The sequence below is a fragment of the Lactuca virosa genome, chromosome 4 (genome assembly GCF_052849685.1).
Source record: "Lactuca virosa cultivar CGN04683 chromosome 4, Lactuca_virosa_CGN04683_v6, whole genome shotgun sequence".
Taxonomy (NCBI): domain Eukaryota; kingdom Viridiplantae; phylum Streptophyta; class Magnoliopsida; order Asterales; family Asteraceae; genus Lactuca; species Lactuca virosa.
The window spans coordinates 499,434,888-499,452,806 of record NC_136429.1 but is presented as its reverse complement, the minus strand read 5'-3'; the positions used below and the strand labels follow the sequence as shown (position 1 = coordinate 499,452,806).

At 39.0% G+C, this 17,919-nt stretch overlaps 1 protein-coding gene across 1 annotated transcript; it reads right to left on the bottom strand.

Annotated features, from left to right (window-relative positions):
- Positions 1-5,600: 5,600 nt before the first annotated feature.
- Positions 5,601-6,284, bottom strand: LOC145106996 (uncharacterized). Its single transcript, XM_079043896.1, has one exon. It carries the CDS (start codon positions 6,282-6,284, stop codon positions 5,601-5,603), a length of 684 nt encoding a protein of 227 aa, XP_078900022.1.
- Positions 6,285-17,919: the final 11,635 nt, after the last annotated feature.

The window sequence follows — 17,919 nt, the reverse complement described above, 5'->3', positions numbered from 1 at the left end:
AGGTGGAGGAAGAGAAGTATGATTTCCATGATCCAATCGTGGGACATCATCTTCATTAGGAAAGTTTTTTAAAGGGATTTGGGAAGACCATAGTTTTCTGATCTAGACATCTACAATGGGAGAAATTCAAGTTAGTTGATTTAAGTCCTTAATATAAAACCCAATCTAAAATATTAAGGCTAGGACCCAACACAATATTTTATAACTTGGAACAGGGATGCCGTAATCCAAGCTATAAAATATTTGAAGGTAGGTGAATGACGATTCATCAATTTCCACCATGAAAAATGAAATAGGTATTAGGTTTTAATTGGATTGAAACTCCTAGATCTTTTGAGATTCATTGAACCTTTCAATGGTATGTTTAAATCTCGATTTTTCCCTCTCAAGTTTGTGGCTGGGATGCCGAGGATCACAAACAAGGTGTGAATAACCATGCAAATTAACTTGGTACCCTTAATTTTATCACCTAATCTATGTGCCGGTTACCCACACGCGCTCCACCGATCTATGATAAACATTAAGTCACCCTTTTCCACTCTTACTAGTCCATGTTAGTGTGACGGTTACCCACACACGCTCCACCAACGACTTGGTAAGGTACAAAGTGTAATTTCATGGGTTAGCACCAATTTCACATTTTCCTATGTAACTAAGATTGGGAATTTATAAGTGTTTAGTTACTTAGTATTTATCATTATACTTTTAATGAAAATTATAGTCCTTGTCCTACCCGTTCGGCTAACGACCCTCCACCAGTCAGGGAAGCGGTAGGTGAGAGTGGACACCCATTAAACTGTCATTTTATAGGCAGTAACCTTATACCCCCCCTTATAGACCGACTTCGTGAATGAGGCCTACTAACGGTAAGACTGACTTTTACTCTTATACATATATATATATATATATATATATATATATATATATATATATATATATATATATAAATATTAAACCTATAATATTATAATAATATAAGGGCTGAACTTTAGTCTATTTAAAATTCTAGGGTTTGGAACTAAAGTATTCAAAAGTGCAACTTTACAAATTCCAAAACTTGAGGGCAACTTTTGAACAATTCAAGAAACCTTTGGAATCCATAACATATGAGTTTAATATGGCTTTTAATGGCAAGACTCTTGAAAATCCATAACTTGAGGACAAGTTATGGATGTCATAAAACAATTTATGGAAAAAGACTCCTCAAGTTTCTATAACCTATGGCTTTAAAAACTCTTTTAAAGAAAAACTTTTGGTTTTCCATAACTTGAGGACAAGTTATGGAATCCATTAAAGGCCATATAGATCATCTAATAAACAAATAAACATGTCAAGAAAAACTGTGATCTAGATTAAACTCATATGAACAACACAATTCAAATCAAACAATTTTCTTGTAATTAGCCTAACCATTAAACTAATACAAAACATGAATCTATTGAAAATTATCTTTTGAATTGGATTAGAATGGTCATTACCACATCAAAAACAAGTTTATAAGTTCAAAAACAGCTTAGGGTAATGATTCTAGTCAAATTCCAGCCTTAAAAGTCGAAAATCTGCACTCAGGGCCTCCTACTCGTCGAGTGTATGAAACTACTCGACGAGTAGAATGAATTTCCGCTTGGACTAGGCGAGTCCCCCAGTGGACTCGGCGAGTCCACAGTCCAGAAGGCCAGATTTTCGATTTTTGCAGCAACTACATCAAGTATAACTGAAAACCAAGCCTAGGCTCTGATATCACTGATGGGTTTTAAGCAATTTAACACTCCTATGGTGTACATGAAACCTTATAAACCTTGGATCTATGTTTTCTCTATTATACATGCAAATATTCAATATTCCAAGGTTTCATGCTAACTAGCATATTATGGAGCAACTATACTACAAGAGTCTAGTTAGATGACATACCTTTTGATGGAGCTTGAAGTCTTGAACCTTTAAAAGCTTAGCCCCAATAGTGTGGAATCCTCAAATGGAATCACAAATCACCAAATCAACTTGGAAAGCTTGAGAGAACAGTATATACTTGTCCAAATCGGCTATGCCCTCTTTGTTCACACACTAGTGCAATTTCAAGTGCCAAGGACCTCTTTATATAGTATGGTGAATTAGGGTTACATCCATCTAAACCCTAATACCCATGACCTTTCATTTCCATAGGATCCAGGGGTTAAAAACTCCATGGGCTATCCATGCAAGCTTAGCCCACCCTAAATGAACTTTGGCCCATTCTATATACATAAGAGTCCATATTTAATTACTCTCTTTTTGATCACTAAATTAATTCCAAATTAATTCTTGATCAATACTAATTAAATAATATGATTTCATATTAATATATTATAACTTATAATATATTAATAAACCATAGACATACTATTCTCAAAAGACTATCCATACAAATTGTTCCGGTGAAGTGCAACCCAAATGGATCATGTCGGGTCGGGTCGAGTACATACCAATAATAGTTATGGGTTTAGACATCTAATCCAGCACATACGTGTCGGTCTTTGGATGGAGGGACGTGGCTGCTTCGGAACCGCAGAGAAAGTCAAAATGTGGGGCGTATGAGCTTCGGTACGCGGGGCGTACTCCGGAACGCTTGGCGTCCGAAGGTACGCTGGGCATACCCCTCGCATCAGTTCGCATTTTCTCATCTCGACTTCTAAAATTCATAACTTTCGCATTCGAGCTCGGTTTTTGACGTTTTTTATATCCACGCGTAGGTAAGACCGTACTATACAACTTTCGTTTAAACTCCGTCAGCTAATTTTGAATCTATTTTTAAATTTATATTTTTAACAAGCCGAGACACGAAAAGTCCGTTAAAACTTCATAACTTCCTCATCCAACGTCCGTTTTCATATGTCTTTTTGTCGTTGCGCTACTATTAACTAGACCTCCGATTCTCGTTTAGGTTGTGTCGGCTAAAAATCGGTCGGTCTAATATTCGAACTCCGGGCTGCATACTGCTAAGCCGAAACTTAGAAAAATCATAACTTCCTCATACGAAGTCAGATTTGGGCGTTCTTTTATGCACGCTCTCGGTTTAATGAACAATACGACTTTCGTTTAGATCGCTTAGGCTAAAAAGTCCTCTATCGTAAATTCACTATTTACACCACGTAGTGTCGTGCCGGTTCTGTTGCAAAACTTCGACAGGCCACAACTTCTTCGTTAAAACTCGGATTTCGGCGTTCTTTATATCTCCGGAATCCTTGTCACGACCACTACAACTTTCTTCATAGATATCGGGTTTATCTAACATTTTATTTTTGACGCTTATTTTTATCCTTTATTTATTATATTATTATAAACAAGTAATAAGCACGCAAAAGCACATAATTCACATAGTATTTAAGTAATTCATCTTTATTACTTTAAAATCGAGTTACAATGGTTGACCTAGACTATTAGATCATAATCAATGCTTAGCCCAGAAACACGGGCGTTACATGCAGCCCCTGCTAAGCTATAGTATAAAGTAGGATCAGAGACGGGGGTACCTGACGGATCCAATTTGGAATGTGTGTCAGCAGGAGTTCAGAAGGGGTTATAATTTGTCAGGTGATCTCGATCGAGAATTTCCAACGCATATTTGCGTTGAGATAGAAAAATTCGTTTAGTATCCCATGTTGCAGCAATTCCCAAAAAATAAGATAAGTCACCCAGATCCTTCATGGAAACTCAAAGGACATGAGAGAGATAATGCGTTGTAATAAGCCTATAGAGGAAGCAGTGAGGATAATGTCATCCACATATAGAAGTAAGTATGCAACCTCTGATCCCCAGCAAAAACTAATAGATAGGAATCGCATCGGTTGTGAGAAAAGCCCATCTCGGTGATATGAGTAGCAAATCACTAAAACCAGGCACGAGGTGTCTGTTTCAGTCCATAAAGAGAGCGTTTTAAGTGACAAACATGATCATGATTGTGAGGGTCTCAAAATCCAGGAGGCTGATGCATGTACACAGGTTCATTCAGATGACCATGTAAGAAAGCATTCTTAACGTCTAACTGATGAATGGGCCATTTCCTAGAAACAACGTGGCTTAAAATTGTATGTATGGTGGATGGTTTAACAACTAGACTAAACGTCTCATCACATTGAATACCCTGTCCCTAGCTTTTTTCATTTGCGACTAAACGAGCTTTGTAGCGCTCAGGAGACCTAAACGCTTTATATTTATTACTAAATAACCACATAGAGAGAACAATATTAGCCCTCGACGGTCTCAGAACCAAGGCCCAAGTTCTTTTTTCAATAAGAGCACGAAATTCATCTTTCATGGAAATGGTCCAATTTGGATCTAGAAGAGCTTGGAGGTGTGACCGAGGTAGGGGGATTCGTTGGTGGTGTGGAGATTTAGACGATTTATAGGTTTTGTTATACCGACACGGGATCGGGTGATCATAAGGTGAGTGAAAGAAGGAGGAGGAGTACGTGTTGGGATAGATTCAGGAGTGGGAGGTGGTGATGAGGCCGAGAGACCGGAGGCAACCGAAGGGCTGGTAGGAGGAGATGTGTTGGATGATGGAGGATCGGGTTGATCTTAGGAGGGAGAGGTATTTGAAGAGTGAGGGTCGGAGTTGACAAAATCACAGGAACTGGGGGAAAGGGTATGATGAGTTTCAAGGAAATTGTATGAAGGGGCGCAATTTGGTGTCATGGATTGAAAAGGAACACCTCTTCATTGAATACGACGTGGCGGGAAGTTATTATTTTTTTGTGTGGCTAAGTTGAATCATCGGAAAACATTATGATTGGATGGTTACCCGAGAAACATGCATGGTGTGGTCAGAGGAATTAATTTATGTGGGGTAGGTATGTGAGGGTAGCGTAAACAACCAAAGACACGAAGATGGGAGGTTTGTTGAAAAGTTTGGTGTATGGGATTTTGTTTATGATTGATGTAGAAGGAGTGATGTTGAGGAGGTGAGTGGCCATGTGAAGGGCCTCCACCCAAAATATGGGTGGGAGATGAGCTTTAGGGTAATGAGCAATTTATGTTATTGATGGTTTGTATAATGTGTTCCGACTTTCCATTTTGTTGGGAAGTTCAAGGACAAAAGTAATGAAATGTGATCCCATTTTGGTCAAAGAGGTTATGGAACATATGGTTATCAAATTCACCACCATGATCACATTGAAAATTTTGAATATCAGTTTGAAATTGGTTTTTAACAAAACACAAAAATTTAAGAACTTGAAAAGATGCTTGATCTTACGCCATAGGAGGGAACCATTGTTGAGGAGTGACAAGACCTGGTGTGATGGTGGATGTGTGATATGAAGCAGCATGAAAAAATTGGGGCTGATGGGCTGATTGTTGCAGTGGTGAAGGTTCAAGAAGCCTAGGGGAAGGCTATTGGGCTAGCTGTCTTCGATGTGGAGATGGGGCTGGTCCAGCTGACCTATTTGTGGTCCATGGCACTGAGTACATCCAAGGAAAAGGGGTCCACAGTGGTGAATAAGGCCAAGAAAAGTGTGATGTGGAAGAGTATTGTCGTTTCTGATCACCACTCCTGCCCCCACGATTTGAGCGACCACCATGACTGTGATGACCTCCGTGAGAAGAATTTCTGTTGCTCAAGTTTATGCAGTTGTACAGTACCGTGGGTGATAAAGAATGGTCTGAGTGAGCCGACTATTGAGGGTGTTGGCGGTTAAGGCGCTGCTCCTCAGCAATGAGTTTTGATCGAGCTTGAAGGAATGTTGGTAACGGTCTTTGTGGTGAAGAATCATGGCAATATGCTCATATTTTGGTGAGAGACCACTGAGTAAGTGAGTGACAAGAGTTCTCTCAGGCACAGGATGATCAATGTTTGCAAGGAGATTGGAGAGAGTGGTGATTCTCTCACAATAATCAACAATCGGTTTATCTCCAAGAGTCATAGAATGTAACTCATTATCAAGTTCAATGGCATTAGTATCTTTATTGTCACGAAACAGGTTTACAAGAGCAATCCAAACCATGTGTGCAGTAGCTCCAGTCTTCAAGATGGTATTGAGAAGAGATTGAATGAGGGTTTTATAGATCCATGCTTTTACAATAGAATCAAGTGCGTACCAGTCTTCATCTTTATCCGATGTGGGTTTGGAGTTTCCTGTAAGATGACCAAGAACACCAATGACATGATAGTGTGTGACAAATAATTGTCTCCACGTGTCATAGTTAAGCTGATTAAAGTCCAGGATGAGAGGCACGGAGGTTTTAATGAATATGACTCCGAATGGTTTTTGGTTTTTTGTGGATGTAGAACTTCCAGATTCAGACATTATGAAAGTGAAGAGAAAGTAGGAGAAGAGCGAGAGAGGTGATAGAGGTCCAGCATATTAGGGTTGCCGACAGAGGATAAGATCGAGAATTAGGGTAAAGGAGGGATTGAATTTGATACCATATTACAAATGATATTTTCCCATGATAGATATTTGCATTGATATGGAATATATAATATATATATATATATATATATATATATATATATATATATATATATATATATATATACATCACACATGATTCAGGGTTATAATGGGATAAGCTAACAGATATATACACGACATATACAAGTACACTAATCGAACATAGTTGGACCAGTACGAGTAGACTACCGATTATTAGAGTACTAAACTGGTTGCGATGGGTTTGGTTGAGTTTTGGGTACTGATGTTGGTTGCGTTGTTTATAGATTTGGATTGGGAAATGAATTAACTTTGAGGATTTTGTATAGGAAAAAACTTTGAGGTATTAAAGAAAAAGGTAAAGATGGGTTCCACCCGAAAAATCACAATTGAGTGGGTGAAAAGCAATTATCAAATTACTGGTAATTTTGTGGTGAGTGTGTGAAAATGAAATAATTTAGATTTTTGCTATTTGAGGTATTGTTTTGATCCATTATAGGTGGTCAAACAAATAAAGGAAAAAAGAATTGATAGATATGTGTGTAAAGGATTTAATATAGGAGTGGTGCTTATAAAAGGTAAGAGCGGTGTTTTTAAGAGGTAAAAATAAGATTTAAGACTATAATTTTTGAACAGTAAAAAAATGATAGATAGAGGTTTGGACAGCAGATCCTTCACCACGGTGGGGATACCCTATAATGCTGCCTTTGTAGGCTTATAGTGCTCATCGTGGCGTCATGTATCCACCTTATCTTGCATATGCAAAACATATGACCTTAGGGATGAAAAAGGTGACAAACACTTGAACATATATGTTAAAAAAATGTAACGGGTGTTCAAATCTATAACTATTTTAATAATCGCATGGAAGGTGTAACATCTCATAAATCACAACCAATTTAAACTTTACAAAACAACCAATTTACTAATAAAAGTGTTTACAAAACAATTGTTTCCAAAACATTATTTCAAATCAGAGTCTCCCAAGGTCAGCAACATAAAATCCAAGGATGTGTACGGTCACGCCTTCACCTTGCCACGGTCCTCAGAAGTACCTGAAACAAAACTAATATTGTATGCCAACAGTTAGTGAGTTCCCCCAAGGTACCACCACACAATACACATATCACATAGAAACAAGCATGCTGGGTCCAATCAATCATCGGACTGGAATACCCACAGGTCCACTGCCATCGGGCTGGATTACCCCTGGCCCAATCAATCACCAGACTGGAATGCCAATATACAACAGGTCCACTCAGTCATCGAACTGGAATACCCTCGAGTCCACTTAGTCATCAGACTGGAATGCCCCTGATCTATTGACTCACGTACATAGCAGTAAAGTCTCAACCCAACACCATATGTCGACATATAACAGATAACAAGCCTATTCAAAAGACAAATAAACATGCAGATAGAAATCACAAGTAGTCCTACAGATCTACCGGTCTACGGATATCAAAAACTATCATATAATCATATAGATCTACCCCATACTCAACATATCATCAATTAATGTATAAGAGGATAACAATCCAATTGGGCCGGCCTTGGTGCCTTCAACCCACAAGTACAGTGAGGAAAACTAACATCACAGTCTGACGAAATGTTGAACGATAAACTGCTCCAAATATCAGCTCTACAGGTCACTTATTCAACAGATAGAGACCAAGGCTTAAATATTGCTCAAAATACCCAAAATACCCTTAAGTCAGACTTGGTCAACCTTGGTCAAAGTCAAAGTCAACGGCTCAACACATCCGAGTCAACTCAGGCTTCGTACGCGAGGCGTACTCCGGAGGTACGCGAGGCGTACAAGCATGTCCAACGCATCGCGGCCAGATCTGCATACGCACAACGTACCCTACGGTACGCCCAACATATGCAGCAGCCCTCCTCTTAGCCCATTTAGCACTTATTTCTTCGAATTAACATGTCCATCAAGAGTCATAAATTTTCAAACTTTATGACTTTGCATGTCCATTAAGTGCTTAAAATACAAAATCTCAACATCTTAATGCATTAAGATTTTTTAAAGCATGCATGGAGTGAAACTAACCATTAAGACCACATTTTTATGACTTAAGACCCCCCCCATAAGGTTTGAAAGGACGAATTATTTGATCAAGAACATGTCATGCTCAAGAATCACCATATTCGGGACCAAAAAGTGCCCTAAAGGAAGAAATGGCTAGATCTACAAGATGGAATGATCAAGTTGTGAACTTTATACCTCCTGGAGGTTGCTAACAAGAAGATAATCTCAGCTCCAAGATGCTTCCAAGCTCCAAGCTCTTCTCACCACCTTTCTCTTCTTCAAGAACACCACCAAAACACTCTAATCGGCTTAAAATGCACTCTTCTCACTTAAGGATTGCGTGGGGTCGTTTTTCACAGAGGGAGGTTGATGACGGAATGAGAGATGAGGTTATAATGGTGTTTAAATAGGGACCAAACCATAAAAATTATGGTTTGCACCTTCTTCACGTACACCCCGCGTACAAGGTGTACGCCAAGCATACTAGGGCACGCCCTAGTATGCCTAGCATATGTGACATCCCCTAATTTCTCGGCCAGAAAAGACCGATTTAATTTATGCTTTTTAAAATAAAATCAGAGAAATCTTTTCAAAAGATGTTGTGGAATAGGTACCCAAAACAAAACATGATAAAAGTTTATCAAAACCCTTCCTTAAGAAGGTATATATTTCCATATATATATCAAAACCTCAGGATGTCATGTTCCGATACAGATCAAAAGCATAAACAAGACATTATAAGCCTTACTACAGTTATTTACAACTACTGGCCTATAATCAAATATCTCTCATCGTCCTCCGGCTATGCTCGGGGTCCACTACCTATAATCATAAAAAAACTGAGTGGGTCAGGCTTGGGAGCCTGGTGAGCATATAGGGTTTTCAACCCACAATAATAATAACTTATTAAGTTCACCAATCAACAATAACCCTGATTACCCATTTCCATTGTCCTCACTTTACGTCCCTAAACACATAACAGAAGGGACTTAGCCTAAGGAATATCATCGGGTTGGACACTACTGCTAAGGGGACTCCTCAGCCATACATGTCCTAAAGGCAACCATGAGGGGGATTGGAGTACACCAATGAACATTTAGTTCATCAACACCTACAAGTTGCGAACTTACGAGTGTACCACTGGACTGTCTAGAAAGGTCCGTGATCGTCATCTATACTCCACTAGACGACTACAACGACAACACCAACAACAACATCGACACCGAGGCCTCTCATTATTTTAACACCCACCGACTATTTTGTCTACCCATGTTCTACCCAACATATTTGTAGATAAAATACATATACAGTTTAAAACATGTATAAAACATCAATTCAACAGTCACCTCAAATAAACAATTAACATATTTACACATAACATGTATTTTAAGGTAAATACTTCATATCTATGTGTAAATTGAAAGTAACTACACACTCACTTGATTTGATGATAATCGGGCAGCAATTCGTTTCCTAAAACGTTCGTTTCTAATAAAACCGGGAGTTTTATTGAGAAACCGGGCTCTGCAAAGGTCGGGCTTCGAAACCGAAAAGATAAATTTTCCGGGATTCACGATCACTTCGTGGCTTATTCTGGGGGTTATAATCGATATCGCGGCTTCGGGGGATGTTAATATGAAAGAAATATAGGTTTAGGGGCTAAAATTGACACTTTTCCAAAATATACCTGGGAGGTCTCGCACCCTCCTATTTATAGGGGGAGCCTCCTGATCCAACGGCTGAGAAGCCTCCAGGTGGCGAAGATCCGAAGCTCGCAGGACAGGGCTCGCAAGAGGGCTGCACGTGCGAAGGGGCTGCTGGCCTCTTGTGATTGGACCGAAGCCTAGGTCCGAAGTAGGGGCATCCGTGGCAGCCTTGCGAGGGTAGGTAAAAGTACGCTCTACAACTTCCGTTTAGACTTCGTCGGCTAATTTTGACTTTAATTTTTATATTATTATTTTTAACAGACCGGGACAGGAAATCCATTAAAAATTCATAACTTCTTCATCCGACGTCCGTTTTCGTCAGACTTTTAACCATTGTGCTACTATTTACAAGACCTTCGATTCTCGTTTAGGTCGTGTCGGCTAAAAATCACTCGATCTAAAATTCGAGTTTTTAGCTGTCTACTACTAGGCTGAAACTTCGAAAAATCATAACTTCCTCATACGAAGTCAGATTTGGGTGTTCTTTTTATACCTACTCTCGGTTTAACGAACACTACGAGTTTCGTTTAGATCACTAAGGCTAAAAAGTAGTTTATCAAAAACTCACTTTTTACGACATTCAGCACCGAGCCGGTTTTGTCGTGAAACTTCGACATGTCATAACTTCTTCGTTATAACTCGGATTTCAGCATTCTTTATATAACCGTAATCCTTGTCACGACCACTACAACTTTCTTAATAGATATCGGTTTTATCTAAAATTTATTTTCGACGCTCATTTTTATTCTTAATTAATTAACTCCTAGTAATTAAGCATAAAACACATATAACACATAGAATTCACATAATTCCTTTTTCATTTCTTCAAAATGAGTTACAAAGGTTAATCTAGACTATCACCTTAATATTAATGCCTAGGCTAGAAACACGAGTGTTACAATTCTCTCCCCTTTAGGATGATTTCATCCCCGTAATCACATATCACCAAACAACTGCGGGTAGCGACTCATCATGTCGCTCTCCGTTTCCCAGGTGAGATTTGGTCCATTCGTATGTTTCCAGCGCACCAACACTAAATCGACCATCTTGCGTCGCAACTTCATAGTCTTACGGTCAACGATTGCCTTAGGTTCTTCAATCAACTTCTTGTTTTCATCCAACCTTAACTCAGAAATCGGAATTATGTCGGGCACATCTCCCATGAACTTCTTCAAATAACCCACATGAAAGTTGTTATGAATACCCTCCAGTTCTTCCGGTAATTCTAGCTTGTAAGCTTGATTCCCGATCCTCTGAAGAACTTAAATGGTCCAATAAACCTTGGCCTCAACTTTCCCCTTTTACCAAATCTTATAAGTCCCTTCCACGGCGAAACTTTAAGTAAAACCGAATCTCCAACTTCAAAGGATATCGGTTGTCTTTTCTTGTCAGCATAACTCTTTTGTCGATCTTGAGCAGCTAACATCCTTTCCCTTATCACTTTCAACTTTTCAGCAGTTTGATGGACTATTTCGGGTCCCATAAACTGCTTTTCCCCAGCTTCCAGCCAACATGATGGCGTTCGACACTTTTCTCCATACAAGGCATGATAAGGTGCCATCTTAATGCTTGAGTGGAAACTTTTATTATAGGAGAATTCTACTAGAGGTAAGTGTTCATCCCAGTTACCTTGGAATTCTAGGGTACATGCTCTCAGCATATCCTCTAATGTTTGAATTGTTCGTTTGCTTTGACCATCGGTTTGCGGATGGTAAGCTGTACTCAAACACAACTTGGTACCCAATTCCTCTTGTAGACTCCTCCAAAACCTTGAGGTAAAACGGATGTCACGATCGGATACAATCGTTAACAGAACACCGTGTAGCCTCACAATTTCCTTCACATAAGAATTCCCAAGTTTATCCATAGACCATTTCTCGTTAGCGACTATGAAATGCGCACTCTTAGTGAAGCGATCAACGACCACCCAAATCATGTCGTGACCGTTCCTTGTTCTGGGCAGTTTAGTCACAAAATCCATGGTAATGTCCTCCCATTTACCCATGGGTACAGGTAAAGGTTCTAAACTCCAATACGGTTTCTGATGTTGTGCCTTAACCCTAGCACAAGTTACACACTCGGCCACATACTTAGCAACATCGAGCTTCATCGTCGGCCACCAGTAATAGGGTTTTAGATCCCTATACATTTTCGTACTGCCAGGATGAATCGAGTACATGGTTTTGTGAGCTTCTTCCATCAGAAGACCTCTTACTCCTCCCGTCTTAGGTACCCAAATCCTATCTTTGAATACCTTCAATCCTTGACCGTTTGTATCAAACACCAACGTTTTTCCCAAACGTTCCTCATTCCGGTCATTTTTCTCCAAAGCTTCCTCCTGAGCTTTCTTTATACTTTCCACAATTGTCGAGACGACTTCAGTTTTCAGCGCTCTTGGCCTTCTCTTTTCAAGATTTACCTTCCGACTGAGAGCATTAGCAACAACATTTGCTTTACCAGGGTGGTAAAGTATCTCACAGTCCTAGTCCTTGAGTAGTTCTAGCCAGCGCCACTGCCTCATGTTCAATTCCTTCTGATTAAAGAGATATTGAAGACTCTTATGATCAGTGAAAAGTTTTCATTTAGTACCATAAAGATAATGTTGGATATAGTGTCTAAGTCCATAACTATATTTGGTATGTACTTGACCCGACCCGGCATGGTCCATTTGGGTTGCACTTCACCCGAACAATTTATGGATAATCTTTTGAGAATAGTATAAGTTATGATTTATTAATATATTATAAGTTCTAATATATTAATATAAAATCATATTATTTAATTAGTATTGATCTATAATTAATCTAGAATTAATTTAGAGATCAAAAGTATTACTAATTAAATATGGGCTCTTGTATTTATATAGTGTGGGCTAATGCTTATTTGGAATGGGCTAGGCTTGCATGGAAAGTCCATCGATACTCCATGGAGCTTTAACCCATGGATCTCATGGAAATGAAAAGACATGGGTATTAGGGTTTACATGGATGTAACCCTAATCCACCACACTATATAAAGGAGGCTTTGGTTCTTGAAATTGCACTAGTTGATGTGTGTAAACTAAGAGGGCCGATGTCAAGAAGTTTGTGACTATTCTCTCAAGTTTCCAAGTTTGTGGTGATTTGTGACTTCCATTTGAGGCATCCACATTATTGGTGCTAGGCTCTCAAACTCCAAGCAATCAACTACTACTACAAGGTAAGTAATTCTACTAGTTTTATTTGATTTAAGTACCCCATGCAATGCTAGTTAGGATAAGAACCTTGGAAAAATAATTATTTGCATGTATCTTAGTCAAACATAGATCCAAGGTTTCTAGGGTTGCATGTACACCATAGGAGTGTTAGAATGCTGAAAAATCCATCAGTGGTATTAGAGCCTGGTTTGTTTATTTGATACTTGATGCAAAAAAAAAAAAAAAAAAAAAAAAAAAACTTGAAAATCGAAGTTTTGTTCAAAAGCTCGTATCAAAATTTCAAGTTTTTTTTGTATATGTACTTACGATTCTTGAAATTTTTGATATGAACATTCATAAACATATGAGTTTAGAAGATCATAGAAATTATGTGCTAATAATTGATTAGATTAATTCTTGATCTTTATGTGTTTTAATGGAGTCCATAACTAGTTCTTAAGTTATGGATAACCAAAAGTCACATTTATAAATAACCATTAAAAGAACACATAGGTTACAAAAAAAAATGAAGAGTCTTCATTTTTAATAACCATTAACTCATAAGTTATGAGAAATGAAAAGTTTTGAAAGTTTACAAAACTTGCCCTCAAGTTTTGGAACATGTAAAGTCATATTAAAAACTTTAGTTCCAACCCCTAGAATTTTAAAAGTTAAAATTCAACCCTTATACTTTATAATATTATAAGTTTAATAATATTTATATATGTATAAGATCAAGTCGTCTTACCGCTAGTACGCCTCATTCACGAAGCCTGTCTATAAGGGGGGTATAAGGTTGTTGCCTATAAAATGGCAACTTAATGGGTTTCCACTCTCACCCACCGCTTCCTTGATCGGTGGAGGGTCGTTAGCCGAACGGGTAGGACAAGGACTTATAAATTCTCATTAAAAGTATAATGATAATACTAAAGTAACTAAACTTTATTGAATTCCCAATCTTAGTTATTTTAGGAAAATGTGAATAAGGTGTTAATCCATGAAATTACACTTTACACTTTGTTTAAGTCGTTAGTGGAGCGTGTGTGGTTAACCGGCACACTAACTTGAACTTAACAAGGTAGGTAAAGGGTGACTTAATGTTTATCATAGTATCGATGGAGGGTGTGTGGTTAACCGGCACATCGATTGAGGGGTAATACATTAAGGGTACCAAGTAATTTGCATGGTTACTTCACACCTTGTTTTGTGATCCTCGGCATCCCAGTCACAAAACTTGAAGGGCACACTCGAGATTGAAACATGCCATTGAAGAAAGTTCAATGAATCTCAAAGAATCTAGGAGTTTCTAAACCAATTAAAACCTAATTAAATATTTCGTTTTTCATGGTGGAAATTGGTGAATCGTCATTCACCTACCTTCAAAATATTTTATAGCTTAGATTACGGCATCCCTCTTCTAAGTTATAAAATATTGTGTTGGGTCCTAGCCTTAATATTACATTTGGGTGTTTTGTTAAGGACTATCTCTATATCTAATCTAATCTATTCCCTCTTCTTTTCAGATGTCTTCCCATAACAATGCTTCTGGCTCAAACCCTACTAGCTCCTTCTCTCTCATGAATCTTTGTGGGAGAGTCATCTTTGATGGGTCCAAGTTTACAGATTGGATCAGAAACATCAGGATGGTCACTCGGTATGAGAACAAAGAATATGTTCTCGACAAGGAGCTGAAGGTACCGAGCCAACTGCTACTCCTGAAGAGCTTGCTGAATATGAGGTACATGAAAGAGATGCTACAAAAGTGGCATGCATCATGATGGCCACCATGACAGCCGAGCTCCAAAAGTCCTATGAGGACTATTATCCTTTTGAGATGCACCAGGACTTGATGGACCGCTACCATCAAAGTGCTCGTCAAGAGCGATATGAAATAAACTCCTCCATGATAACAACCCGAATGAAGGATGGTGAACCCATCACGGGCCACATGCAGAAAATGCAAAGGTATGTGGACCGTTTACTGAAGCTGAATGTGAACTTCCCTGAGGAGTTAGCAATAGACATCATTTTGCAATCCTTTCCATCGTGTTATGATCAAATCCGCATGGCATATCACATGAACAAGGAAGAAGTCACCCTCAGCAAACTTCAAGGACTCTTGAAGACCGCCGAAAGTGGTCTAAAGGGTAAGTCGGTTGTTACTACTCCTACTCCTACTCGAACTGTGGCCAATGTCTTGGCAATCGGGCATGGCAAAGGGAAGAAGAGGAAGAGCTCTTCGAAGGGTACCAAGGATAGGACCCTTGATGGCTTTTATTCAAGTGGAACCAAGAAAGGTTTCGTCACTCCTTCTTCTGACCCAAAAGAGGCTGAATGCTTCTATTTCCATGAAAAGTCACATTGGAAGCGGAACTGTCCAAAGTACCAGCAAGATATGAAGGATGGGAAAGTTAAACCCAACCATGCAGGTATTTACACTATCTTATCTAATAACTCACCCTATTCTAACTCTTGGGTCCTTGATACCGGTTGTGGTATTCATATCTGTTCTGATTTGCAGGGACTAAGAAGAAGTGAGAATGTGGAGCATGGAAGAATAAACTTAAGCATGGGGAATAGGAAAGCTTTACCTGTCACCAAGATTGGAGTTTATACTTTATCGCTAAGTAGTGGGTTTAGTTTAGATTTGAATAAATGTTGTTATTCGCCAGAAATGGCAAGAAATATTATTTCCTTTCATGCATTGTATAAACAAGGTTTCACCTTTTCATTTGATAATGAAGTTGGTTCGATTAATGCTTTCTTTAATAATGTTCTTTATTTTAAAGCATTACCTTGTGATGGTGTGTATGAAACTGTATCTGTGGTTGATAACTTAGGAAATAATGTATTATGTATTGATTCTGTTAATGATAATAACATGGATAAAGCATCATTATGGCATTGTCGTCTTGGACATATAAGCAAGAAACGCATAGGCCAACTCCAAAAGGATGGAGTCTTGGAGTCATTTGACCTAAAGTCAGATGATAGTTGCGAATCATGCTTACTTGGAAAAATGACAAAGTCACCCTTCACAGGTTCTTGTGAGAGGGGTGAAGGTTAGTTGGATCTTGTACACACGGATGTGTGTGGACCCTTCAAACATGCCACAAGGGATGCTAATCGTTATTATTTGACTTTTACTGATGATTACAGTAGATATGGATATGTCTACTTAATCAAGCATAAGTCAGAGACTTTTGAAAGGTTTAAAGAATTTAAACAGGAAGTCGAGAATCAATTGGGCAGGAACATTAAGATGCTTCGATCCGATCGAGGTGGTGAGTATCTTAGTTCAGAGTTCCTCGACTATCTTAGGGAATGTGGGATTGTCTCACGATTGACACCTCCCAGGACACCGCAGTTGAATGGTGTAGCTGAGAGGCGTAATCGAACCTTGTTGGATATGGTTCGTTCCATGATGAGTCGAGCTTTGCTACCAATCTTATTTTGGGGGTATGACTTAGAGACTGCCGCCCATATCCTTAATCTAGTCCCCACAAAGAAAGTTGCCAAAACTCCTCATGAGATATGGACTGGTAAAGTACCCAAACTAGACCACATTAAGATTTGGGGTTGTGAGGCTTTCGTGAGACGCGAGACTCATGATAAGCTCGAACCTCGAAGTGAGAGGTGTATTTTCATCGGCTACCCACAGAAATCCTTTGGTTACCTCTTCTACAGACCTAGTGAAAATGTGGTCTTTGTAGCTAGGAGAGCTTTCTTTCGAGAGAGAGAGAGAGTTCATAAGCCAAGGAGACAGTGGGAGGCAAGTTGACCTTGAAGAAATTCAAGAGTCAAGTGGTGAAGGAACTTCAAACCCTAGCACTCAACTTGAGGAGGAAACTCCTGTTGAGCCAATTGACAAGTCTGTACCTCTGAGGCGTTCCACAAGGGTTAGGAATGCACCTGAGCATTACTATGGATTCCATATTACTGCGGAAGGAGATACACTTATCAGTGATGAGACACTGATAGGTCTGGATGAACCTAACAGTTATGCGGAAGCCATGGCAGGCCCTGAGTAAGCCAAGTGGAAAGAGGCAATGGACAGCGAGATACAGTCCATGTATGACAATCAAGTTTGGAACTTGGTTGAGAATGTACCAGGTCGTAAGACTGTAGGGTGCAAATGGATCTTCAAGAAGAAGACCGACATGGATGGTAATGTACACACTTATAAGGCACGACTGGTTGCAAAGGGTTTCTCACAAACTCCGGGAGTTGATTATGATGAGACCTTTTCTCCAGTGGCCAAGATTAAGTCTATTAGGGTTCTGTTAGCCATAGCTGCATTTCATGACTATGAAATATGGCAAATGGATGTCAAAACCGCTTTCCTTAATGGAAAGTTGGCCGAGGATGTTTACATGAGTCAGCCAGAGGGTTTTGTCAATACAGAGTACCCTAATAGAGTGTATAAGCTTGAGATATCCATTTATGGGTTAAAGCAAGCACCTCGCAGATGGAATCTTTGCTTTGATGAGAAAGACAAATAATTTGGCTTTTCTAGGAGTGAAGATGAATCTTGTGTATATGTCAAGGCTAGTGGGAGTATAGTTAGCTTTTTGGTATTGTATGTGG

What these genes read in the sequence shown, in the direction of transcription:
- LOC145106996 (XM_079043896.1), bottom strand. Translation starts at nt 6,284, where the DNA reads ATGTCTGAATCTGGAAGTTCTACATCCACAAAAAACCAAAAACCATTC.